The 12,065-nt window shown below is 51.0% G+C and overlaps 1 protein-coding gene across 6 annotated transcripts in view; it reads left to right on the plus strand.

Annotated features, from left to right (window-relative positions):
• TRPC7 (transient receptor potential cation channel subfamily C member 7) overlaps positions 1-12,065 on the plus strand; it is an 86,320-nt gene that overhangs the window by 61,035 nt on the left and 13,220 nt on the right. For 5 of the 6 annotated variants that reach the window (XM_064162171.1, XM_064162170.1, XM_064162172.1 and 2 more), the window contains exons 7-8: positions 1,888-2,152; positions 10,127-10,322. In XM_064162171.1, coding sequence (XP_064018241.1) covers positions 1,888-2,152; positions 10,127-10,322 — 461 coding nt within the window. The remainder of the gene's footprint in view (positions 1-1,887; positions 2,153-10,126; positions 10,323-12,065) is intronic. The other variant, XM_064162173.1, reaches the window with a different exon arrangement.

Raw genomic sequence — 12,065 nt, forward strand, 5'->3', positions numbered from 1 at the left:
TCTTCCTAGAGAGTTGGAGAGGAATTGAGGGCTGAGCCTCATCCAGACTCTGATCTCTGTAGCTAAGGCTACACTCAGGTCGATCACATCCTGACAACATAGCTTGAGCAACACATAAGCAGGACGTGGGAGTGAGCAGGCTGTGACTTAAATCCTGGATGAATGAACTCTCCTGCTTTTCGGAGTGTGGCAGGGGGCAGCGGTGTGAGCAAACAGCAGATCTGGAGCTGCATTTTGAACCGTCCATGCACCCTGCAGCTCTGCCACATCCAACACCTGTAGAACAGAAACACAAACACCAATTACGCTCCCAAGCTGCTGCTCCTCCAAGAGCAAAGCTATTTCTGAAGAGCCTGCATCACCCACGAGCGCTGACATTTGGAAGTGCAAGCAGTGGCAGGGCTGTGACAGCAGTGTTTTGGATGGCTGAAATGCTTCCTCGCTGACAGCCACAAATGAATAGAGCTCTGCAGCCCAGTGTGGGGGCTGGATTCACTGCACACGCAGGCAAGCTTTAGATGCACAGGCGTTTTTGCTCCTGGAGGGGCTGCAGGAGAAGGAGAGCTGAGCACAAAGGAGTGCCATTTGCTGCTTGGGCTTGTAAGGGCTTATTCTGGTGATGTACTTGGGCTGGGGGAAGACCTGGGGCAGCAAATTTCATCCTCTGCGGATGTGCACCACAGGGCACAAGAGACAGGTGCCCTGACCCCGTGGCAGGCTGCACAGCCACACACTCACTGCAGGGTCCCTGAGCTGGTCACACTGGCTCGGCCTCTTGCCTGGTGTGTCCCCTCTGACGGTAAGCTGCCCTCTCCTTGTCCAGGCAAGAAAGTGGTCTCTGAGGTGATGCTGAGGTTGTCTTCTCTCTGGTTTGTTGCTGCCCCATTTAAAGTGAGGTCAGGATACAAAGATGCAAAGGGTCCAGAACAAAACGTCACAGCCAGATCCTGAGAATTCCTCCCTCTGCTGCCTTGCCTCTGGTTCAGAACACCGCAAATAAAGCCTGAGTTTACTGCCGTGTCCTTAAAGACTTCACCCGCCTTAGCTCTGACTCACAATGCTTTCATCAAGAGGGAAGGCTGATCCAAGGACACTTATAAGCTGTATTAATATAAATGTTCACATTTTCAGTAGATTAAATCAATGATTCATATCTGGTACCCACAAGAAGCTTTTTCAAGTAGAAATGTTGGAGTGACTAAACTGCAGGAGTTGGTTTGGATTGAAAGATACCATGGAGCAGATACCCTTGATGGCTCTGTCTGCTGCAGCCAAACAGATCCTAACGCTTGTGTCTGGTGGTGGGACAGAGATCTCAGCCTCCCCCACACCCCCTTTCCAAGTGTTGGCACAGTGCCACGTGTCCAGATCTGCAAACAAACGCCCCTGCGGTGTGGTTTTGCTTCCCTGCCCAGGGGCTCCTGGTGGAAAGGGCACCCCACAGCCTGTGGCCAGCGAGGGAAGAGAAAATGGCAAATCCATTTCAAGCCCTGCTGTTTGGTTGCTGTGTGACCATGGTCAGCCCCCTGACCTTCTCCTTCTCATCTTTGCCACATGAAAAAATCAGCTCATCCCCTCAGCCCTGTTAGTGCAGCATGCTGAGGGCTCCAGTGGCCACCTCTCCAGAGTCCCCCTCAGCCCTGTTAGTGCAGCATGCTGAGGGCTCCAGTGGCCACCTCTCCAGAGGCCCCCTCAGCCCTGTTAGTGCAGCATGCTGAGGGCTCCAGTGGCCACCTCTCCCAGACATTATGACTTTAGTTGGTGTTGTTTTCTCTCTTTAACTCCTGGCCAAAGCCAAACTTCGGTCTTGACAAGGGGTCATTGATCATCATAACTTCAGTCTAACACTGTGTGTGACTAATACCTAGTGTACATGTATTGTTTTAGCCAGGAACAAGTGGCTCCCCTCGGATCCCCAGATCATTTCAGAAGGCCTCTATGCCATAGCTGTGGTACTCAGCTTCTCCCGCATTGCTTACATTCTTCCAGCCAACGAAAGCTTCGGCCCCCTGCAGATCTCTCTGGGGAGGACTGTGAAGGATATCTTCAAGTTCATGGTCATCTTCATCATGGTGTTCCTGGCCTTCATGATTGGGATGTTCAACCTTTACTCTTACTACCTTGGTGCAAAATACAACCCTGCGTTTACAACGTGAGTACCTAGGGGAAAGCAGCTGCGCCTGCAGGGCTCTTACCGAGGACTGCTTGGGTCCAGTGCTGTTTCAAGGTCTGCTCAGAGAGTTCTGCCCCAGCCAAGTGGGGAATTTGTACCCAGACTTTGCCTGGGATATTTGCCCCAGGCGTGGCAGGCAGCTGAAGGTTTGAGCGCAGGGATTCTTGTCGCTCAGAAGTGGCTGCTTCTGGAGCTGAAACAAGCAGAACAGGGGCATGCTGTGTGAGCTGCTCCCCCTAAGAGGAGCAGTGAAGAAGAGGCTGAACCTAAGATTATGGTTGTTAAATCTGCAAGCCAAAATACCTGTGTGTTGGTCTGGGTGTTACCCACTCTGCCCCCATGGATTCACCCAGACTAAGCTCAGGCAGCTGGAAGTTAGGGGATGAAGCTGCATGTGTAGCTTTGCACAATTTACAAGCAGAATACATGCAATACATGCAGAGATCTTTGCAACTCTGTACAGCAGCATGCAAGTAAAAGGTAATACAGAGATACAAAACCCCTCCCAGCAGCCAGGCTGCCCAGGAGGGCATCCCAACCACCCTTGCACCTTCTTTCCACCCCTTCCACCCTCTCCCTCATCTCAGGATCTCTCTTACTTGCAGGGTGAACTGGAGAGGTCAGCAAGAGGTGTTAGAAGCAGAATGAGCAGTTGGGAATGTGCAGGTTCAGGCAGAAGAGTTAATGCAGCAACAGTCAGGCAGAGACTCGCTTATCTTTGCTTTTGTATGTCCCAGCAGAAGGAATGTGCAGTACAGACCCCACCATTATTTCACTCTCACAGCCAATAATCTAATTTCTCTCATTAAAATATTCCAGTTACCCTCAAACCAGCACAACCTCTAATGCAAGGAAAGGCTTTGCCTATGTGAGGTCTGTCTTAGGATGCCACCTGAGTGCAGCTGTCATTGTGAGGTGCACACCTGCAGAGCCAGCTGCTGCTCAGGGTGCTCAGAGGGGCACAGCAGACCCAGTGCCTGGGCTGTGCTTCTCAACCCCTGCTCGGGTGCTTTTCAGCAGGGGCCAGGTGAGAGCTGCAGAGAGCACTGCATGGGGTTGCTGCCCACGCAGGGCAGTGTGTCAGCCTGGGTTACCTTCACCTGCCAGCCCTTGCTGGGTGCCCACACAGCCCCGTGGAGGTGGCTGTGCCAGGGGCCCTGTCTCCACCTTGCCAGGGATTTCAGAAAGAGGCTGGCAAATGTTTCTAGAATGAGGTTCAGGCTGAGGCTGCATTTGAGAAGGCAAAGACTGAAACCCTTAGGGTGAGGCTCAAAGTGCAACTTTGATTCCTTCTCTGGGAGCATAGGAACTCAAGCCCTGGCAGCTGAAGAGTAGGAAGAGCTTCCAGAAGAGAGGACACCCTGGTGCCCTGCTGTGTCTGAGGGATGTGCCCCATGCATCCACAGGAGAGCCTCCTCCTTTGCACTGCAGTGTGACACCAGCGCAGCACTGTGGCAGTCAGCTTTGTGTCTGTCAGCCCCACGCTGGCTGGCCTGAGGGACACAGTGGGGACTTCCAATCCCACGAACACGTTCATGAGGGAAGAGTAATGCTTGGTGAAATGTTTTCCCCTTGCTGTGATCAGCCTTCCATGCAGCCATGCCGTGCTTGCAGTGCCTGAGCCCACGGTGCTCAGCAGCGGCAGAGCAGGCAGCAGCTGGCACTGGCTGTGCCGCTGCTCTAAGTGTCCCTGGGCTTTGCTCCTGGCTCCTGGAGGAGACAGTGACCTTTGCAGCCGCAGCTCTGTCCCACCAGGGGTTGTTTCCTTCCTTCCCAGTGCACGGGAGCTGCTTTCACCACATCCCTCTCTGGCACAACATGTGTGCTGTAACATAATGTTTGCTTTCTCCAATGAGCCAAATAGGCCTGCAGGACCTCTGCTGTCACCTCGGGATACATTTTAATGGGAGGATTTATGAGGCCACATGCAATTACATTTATCTGTGCTCTCTAGTAAGGTAGAAGAAAATTGAGTGTGTGGGATGTGACTTGCTTCTCATTAGAAGACAAGGAGATGCCCTTGAAGCACAAGACTTAATGAGCAGTTGAGTAGCTACCGTCCTTGAGTGCCTGGTGGCACAGGAACCCTCAGCTATGGTGTCCCCCAGGCATGTCAGCAGAGTGCTGACAGAATCCAGCCTCTGATGCAGTGCTGTGTGGTACCTCTCTCATCAGCACTCCTTATCTAAGTGGATCTTACAGTAGTTACTGTCTTTGGAAAGAACTCAGGAGCAAACAGTGACTAAAATGATGACTGCTCACCGGAGTAGAGCCTGCTCAAATGCCCCAGGGGTGTCTGGACTGGGCAGTCTTGTCAAAAGGCTGTGCTCTCCCTCCTTATCTCCAGCCTGCTGACTGATTATCCTGGAGGCACTTTGTGTTGTTATGAAGCAATTTGCTTCCAGGAGCACAGATTTTCCTTTGAAGAGTTTGGAAGAACTCTAAACTAGAGTTAGTTTCTTCTGGTTATTTGAACAGTCTGGAGGGTCAGGAGGCGTTCAGTGAAAACGAGCCCTGCCGTCACATGAAACGGAGCAGACCAACATTCATCCCCCACATCCTTCCCCTTCAGCAAGCAGAAACCTCTGAGGTGTAGTCTCAACCCCTTTTGCTAGGCTACTGAGGAGGCTGGCTGAGCAGATGGGCAGCTAACAGCTCTGGCACTGCTACCTTCTCTATTTTTTGGGGAGCTGCCCTTGGGCCTGTCTGAACCCTGCAGCTTCCTGCTGCCATTAGCTTGTTCAAGGAAGGAGGAGAAACTGCAGCACTAAGGCTAAGTAAGCAGCTCAGCTGCTGTGCAAATTCACTGGAGCACAGGAGAGGAGAGCTGCCTTTGCCCTCCTCACACCCATTCAGTGGCTTCAGCGAGCGCAGCTCATGGCTGGCGTGGCTGTGCCCTTCTGAGGGTGGATGGAATGCCACAGCAGCTGAGTTTGATGCTCAGAAATGGGACTTTGCAGCCACAGCACCTGAGCCTCAGCAGATCCCTGGCTCATCGTGACAGGGGAAAAAGCCCCTTGGATTTGTGCCCTTACTGACTGTGGCCAGCCTCAAAGGGCATTGAACTGGCAGCTCAGTGGATAACCTCAGTGAGAAAGCTCAGGCACACTGCTTGCTGAACTGGCTTCAAATGACACCTTTCAAAAACCAGAGCTTCTGAGGGCAATACATGGTGGGTGCATGAGGAGGAGTGTCCAGCAGACCAAGGGAGGTTCTACTCCCCCTCTACTCTGCCCTGCTGAGACCTCATCTTGAATACTGTGCTCAGTTTTGGGCTCCCCAGTTGAAGAGGGACAGGGATCTGCTGGAGAGGGTCCAGCACAGGGCTATGAGGATGATGAGGGGACAGGAGGGCATGGCTGATGAGGAGAGGCTGAGGGACCTGGGGCTGCTTAGTCTGGAGAAGAGAAGACTGAGAGGGGATTTGATAAATGTTTACAAGTATCTGAGGGCTGCCAGGAGGGGGGGGACAGGCTCTGCTCACTGCTCCCTGGGACAGGACAAGGAGCAATGGGTGTTAAGCTGCAGCAAAAGAGATTCTGCCTCAGCACAAGGGGAACTTCATTACTGTGAGGGTCCCAGAGCACTGGCACAGGCTGCCCAGAGAGGTTGTGGAGTCTCCTTCTCTGGAGCCTTTCAAGGCCTGTCTGGATGTGTTCCTCTGTGATCTGTGTCAGATAGGATTGTCCTGCTCTGGCAGGGGGGTTGGACTCAATGATCTCTTTGGGTTCCTTCCAACCCTTGTTATCCTGTGAGCTTGTGATAGGCAGGAAAAAAGTGTCCACATTTGTCCAGATAGCCCTCAGAGGGAGCTGGCTGCTTGGCCCTAGTTGGTGATTGTTTGCTGTAATTTAGCTTTCACCTTCCCTTGCTGCTGTGCTTCTGGAATCTTGTGCTCTGTTGTGCTTCTGTTGCCATCTACAGGGCAATCTCATTTCACCCCAGAGGCCTCTCAGCTGAGTTAGTTACCATGCAAGGTGGCTGTCATTTCTTTGATTTTAAGTTCTACAGCTCCACAGAATCACCATGGCTGGAAGACACCTGTAAGATCATCACATCCAGCCGTTATCTAGCTCTGCCACGGCCATGACCACAGCATCTCCCTGAGCACCATATCTAGGCAGCTGTTAATACATCCTGGGGTGATGCTTCAACCACTTCCCCAGGCAGCCTCTTCCAGTCTTTGATAACCCTTTTGTTACAGAAGCATTTTCCTATTGTCCAATCTAAACTGTGCTGGTGTAACTTGGTATCATCTCGTCTTGTCCTCTCTGTCACATCTTGTGAGAAGAGACCAGCACTCACCTCTCTACAACCTCCTCTCAAGGAGTTGTAAAGAGCTAGAAAATCTCCCCTCAGCCTCCTTTTCTTCAGACTAAACAACTTCAGCTCCCTGGCATCCTCCTCATAAGACTATCCTCAAGACCCTTCACCAGCTCTGTTGCCCCTAATGTCCTGGATGCAAGCAAAGAGGGAGGTGCAGTTAAAGGTTTAAGTGCCCCTGGCATCCTCCAAGTTGCTCCATGCTGACGAGCAGATCATTTCCATGACAGTTGCAACCAACCCTAGCTTTGTGTATCTGTTTATTGGCTGCTGTGTACAGAACACAGCTCTTGCAGCAGCCTGTAATTAAGGACATGCTATGCAAACAAACCCAAAAGGGAGGCAAAGCTGATTGCCTGCCTCCTGCCTTCTGCATCACAAATCAGGCCCAGGGCTACCACGCCGTGGTCTCTGGCTCGCTCTCCCCGGAGATGTGACTCACTGTTCAGTGCCAGGGGGACTCTGAGGCTTGCAGGCTTTTTTTCTCCTCATTTTGCTCTGTCAAGCTGTAATATTTCTGTAGATGCTATTGGCTGCATTTTTTAATGGCTTTTTGGGCAGTGCTAAATGTCAATCCATCAGTTTCAAGAAGCAAGTCTGAAAGGATGCCCTAAGCTTTCTTAAAGATGAAGACATGAGATGGACATGAGATGGTGGCCTTGTTGTACTCCCCCTTGATGAGCAGCACACTGCTGTTCCCAAAAGCAAGGAGAATCTGCACCCAGAAGAGTGCCTCTGGTCTATTTTCTTCCTTGACCTTAAAATCTTTAGCTTATAGAGGACTCTGTGCACTGAGACATCTCCCTGCTCACTCCTCACTACAATAGTTGTCTCTACCACAGTGGAGAGAGAGATTGCACCTTACCCATCCCCACAATCTGTCACTGCCAGATCCTCCTGCTGCCAGCAACTGTCAGCCCTCCTCAGCAGGACTCCTGACTTCCTCTCTTCCTTCACTTGCCTGCCGTTCAGAAGGATAAGACACCCACTGACCCTGCAGCAAGGGGTAAATTGCTTAGCTGGCAATGATGAGACCCATCAGCATCTTGGGCTCTTTGAGAACTTGGCTCCAAACTTCCTCATCTTCTGTTTTAGTGAGATGTTCATCAAAAACAACATCAAAACAACCCCCAAGCCCCAAGTGACCTTCCCCATGGCACATGGCAAACCTCCTGCAGTGTGCCAGTGCCCTGCAAGGCAGGAGGGAGGAGCCAGCCAGGCTTTTTGGAGGGCAGGCAGAGGCTAGCACAAGGTGTCATGGAATGATGCACAATGAATAAGCTGCATTCATGTTGACACCCAGGAGAAGATTGTTAGTAACAATGAAAACCCTTTGCTGGGTACCCATGGTACCCACTGGTGCCATGTCTGTGGCACAGTCTCAGCCCATCCCACAGGAACACCTGTGAAGGGCATCCCAGCCCCATGCAGAGCAGCAAGAGGGAGGGAACACGGCACCAGTGACTGAGTATCTTGGAGACCAAAGACAAAGCCACACTGCCAGTGATCTGTCTGAGGCACCGCTCAGGGCTACTCCCTGCAAGTCAGTGCAGCTACTCCGGCTGAGAATAGACCCTAAATATTTACTGCAGTCTTTCTACGAGCTGTAAATGGAAGATGAACTACCATAAGTTATGATGGGAGATAAACACCAGCTTGCTATGGGAGGAAGGAATTACCCAGTGCCTTTCCAAGGGTTGAAATGAATTCCCTTTGCTTTCCTGCGTGGTGTAATTGATCCTGGAGCTGATGCAGAGCTTATTGTGCCCTTAGGATATGCTGTCGTTTCTGTAGCCGGTTTTTACGAGCACGCTTAGCAGGATTACTCTGGAAGCCTGGTCAAAAACATTGCATCAGAATCAGTGGTAGATGGCACTGCTTCCTTAGGAGGCAGTTACTCCTGGCAGGCAGGGCAGGGGGAAAGGCAGTTAACTGTTGACATGCTAAGGGTTGTTCAGTGAAGGCAGAATTGATTCTAAGTTAAAAATTAGGCAAGAGGCTTTCACAGTGTAGCAGCTTCACTCCTCCTCCTTCCTTCCTCTTCAGCTCTGGCCTCTACCCTTCTGCCTGGAGTGGCTTTGACACTTCTGCATCAGACTTCTCAGACTGGCCACATCCTTTCCAGCCCCACTTCTCTTTGTTCATAGACTCACAGAATGCTCTGGATTGGAGGGCACCTCCAAAGCTCACCCAGTCCAACTCCTCTGCAGTCAGCAGGGGCATCCTCAACTAGATCAGGCTGCTTAAAGACCTGTGCAGCCTCACCTGGGATGTCTCCAGGGATGGGGCATCAACCACCTCTTGTTGTTGGTTTGTTCTCCTCTTTTTTTCTTTTTTTCCTCTCTTGCAACCTTTTCATGTTAGAATCATAAAATCATAGAATTGAAGTGCTGGAAGGTGTCCAGAGAAGGGCAGCAAAGCTGGGAAGGGGCCTGGAGCACAGCCCTGGGAGGAGAGGCTGAGGGAGCTGGGGGTGTGCAGCCTGCAGCAGAGGAGGCTCAGGGCAGAGCTCATTGCTGTCTGCAGCTGCCTGCAGGGAGGCTGTAGCCAGGTGGGGTTGGGCTCTGCTGCCAGGCAACCAGGGACAGAACAAGGGGACACAGTCTCAAGCTGTGCCAGGAGAGGTCTAGGCTGGATGTTAGGAGGAAGTTGTTGTCAGAGAGAGTGATTGGCATTGGAATGGGCTGCCCAGGGAGGTGGTGGAGTGGCCGTGCCTGGAGGTGTGGAAGCCAAGCCTGGCTGGGGCACTTAGTGCCATGGTCTGGTTGGTTGGGCAGGGCTGGGTGCTAGGTTGGGCTGGCTGAGCTTGGAGCTCTCTTCCAGCCTGCTTGGTTCTGTGATTCTATGGTTAATGTTGGGAAATCTCTGTAAGGCCATCAAGTCCAACAGTCATCCCAACAGCAGCATGGTCACTAAGCCATGTCCTGAAGTGCCATGTCTGCACACTTCTTCTAACTCCTGCAGGGATGGTGACTCCACCACCTGCCTGGGCAGGCCATTCCTGTGCCACTCCTTCAGTAATCTCACCCCTTTCTACTTCCAAACAAGGGTATGAATCGCACTGAAATGCCTCTCCACTGTTTCTTCTATCACTCCTTAATTTCCAACTGTGTGCCCTAAATGCCCAGGGCCTGACTTGTTTGCACTCCCAAAGCAGAATGGGAATGAGATCAAACTCTGGGCTGGCTGCATTTGCATTGTGTGTTTGTTATACTAATGCCACTAATTAGAACATTTCCATCACTCCTCCTGTTTAAAAAGTAGTGATTCTCTTCTGCCCTGGAGACCACATCTAAGGAGGTCAGTCTGGGTCCTTCTCTCCTTTCCCAGATAATCCCTGCCTCTCTTCTCTGGATGACAGCAGGGTGAGTGGGTGAAATGTAAAAGTCCCATGCTAGAAGTTTCAAACTGCATATTGCCTCTGGAGAAGTCCTTAAGAGGGACACAAAATCCAAGTGACAAACACTGCACTGTATGGATTTAATCAGAAATCATCTTTCTTTATCAGCTCAGGAAATAGGATTTGCCACGTCCCTGGTGCTGCTTTATCCTCTGCCAAGGTTTCACACTTACCTTGGCCTGGTGAATGCAGTGTCAAATCTCTTAAGTGACTGTTTGCTCTGTTTTTAGGGTAGAAGAAAGTTTCAAGACCTTATTCTGGTCAATATTTGGCTTGTCTGAAGTGATATCTGTGGTGCTGAAGTACGACCATAAATTCATTGAGAATATTGGCTACGTACTCTATGGAGTATACAACGTGACCATGGTGGTGGTGCTGCTTAACATGCTAATAGCCATGATCAACAACTCCTATCAGGAAATCGAGGTAAGAGAAGAGATTAGATTACAAACCCAATGGGCTTCGTTGTCACTGATGATGGAAATGCTCAAAAACAAACCCAAGGAAGCCGCAGTTTATTCCTTGTGTAAGCCTGGAGTGCCTGGGAACACAGCGTTAGGGATGGGTCTGTGCTGCCCCAATTAGGGTTGCATTAATAATTAACACTGAGTCATTTCTAGCACAATGTTGACTTCCTGTTTTTAATGACCATCTGTGAGGAAAAGCCAATTTCCTTCCCATGTGTTTCATGGGAGCAGGCTGTGGTATTTCTTGCACCCTGCGTGGGTTATGACGATTTATCCCCCAGCGTGCCCCTGGCTGCCTTGTTTGCTCCTGGGGGATCAACTGATAATTCAGCTGGCTTTATTTTGTTGCCCAAGCCCATCAGGATCTGGCCACTCTTGCAGTGTGAACACAGCCCTCAAGCACTGCAGAGAGATTGCAGGTTTTACCCAGCCCTGACATTCTCTGATCCTCTGACTCTATGATTTGGCAGCAGCAATCCCAGTGAAGACCAAGAGTGGTCATTACTTGGGGATTAAGTTCCATGGTGGTTGGCAGAGACATGCTCTGCTGCTAGCTGGAGTGACAAGACCATATCCTCATGCTTTCCATCGAGCAGCTCATAGAATGGTCTGGCTTGGAAGGGACTTTCAAAGGCACAACTTCCTCTGTAGTAAGCAGGGACATCCTCAACTGGATCAGGCTGCCCAGAGCCCAGCTTCTTCTGGTTTTGCCTCAGGTATTAGTGCTTCCTGCCAGCCTGGCATTTATGGCAAGAAGCAATATTTTAGCCAGCCAGAAGCTAGAACTACTTTTGTCAGTAGCTTCTTAACCCCTTCACAGAACAGCATGAAAAGGTCCACAAGTGATTTCTGCTGTAGTGCAGCTTCAGGCTTGCAAGTGCAAGCAATGAGAAGCCTGAGTGGCAGAAGTGAATGCTGCTCCACTGGTGAAGACATGCTGCTGTAACTGTGACAGGGTTCACCTTAGTCATGTTATGCCAGCTTGTGAGTGGCTTTCAGAGGTATGGGCAATCAGAGGTTATGAGTTCCAGCAGAACAATAAATACAGGGTGGCAGCAGAGCCATGCTTCTATTGCTGCTGCTGGCTTCCGTGTAAGCCATGATGAAAACAGCTGGAGAGCAGCTGTATCTCATCCTTTCTTCTGTCTGCTAAATGATCCTGATACATGGCCCTGACCATCCTCCTGTGAAAATGCCAAGCAGATCCATAAAGCCTGTGCTAACCTTGCCCTTGTACTTGGAAGTGATCCCAGCCCACCTTGGCAGCTAAGGAAGGAGATTCACAGGCACCGAGGGGTGGTTTTTTCCTGCCTTCATCCACTCAGCTGGACACTAAGAGAATTAAAGTGCATTAATCTAGGCATAACGACGGTGAAGGCAAGCAGGATCCATGAGGAATTAGCTAATGTCAGAAGAAATCAGCAACCTAATCTCTTCTATGGAAGGTCCCCGGCCGGAGCAGTGCTATCAGCTGGCACTTGGCATTGCAGCCCATCAGAGCTGGCTTGGCTGGTGCCAGGCACACAGGACTGCCTTCTGCTTTCCATGGCTCTGCAGGTGTCCTGACACAGCCTTCCCTCAGCACAGCACAACCACCAGGCTGTCACTGAAGGACAGCCTCTCTGATAGCCCAGCAAATGACAGCAACCCCCAGCCAACTGGATAAACTTTGCCTCCCCTCTCCCACGGCCCCACTCTCTGC

This window comes from Pogoniulus pusillus, chromosome 22 (genome assembly GCF_015220805.1).
Source record: "Pogoniulus pusillus isolate bPogPus1 chromosome 22, bPogPus1.pri, whole genome shotgun sequence".
In the NCBI taxonomy this organism is placed as follows: Eukaryota; Metazoa; Chordata; class Aves; order Piciformes; family Lybiidae; genus Pogoniulus; species Pogoniulus pusillus.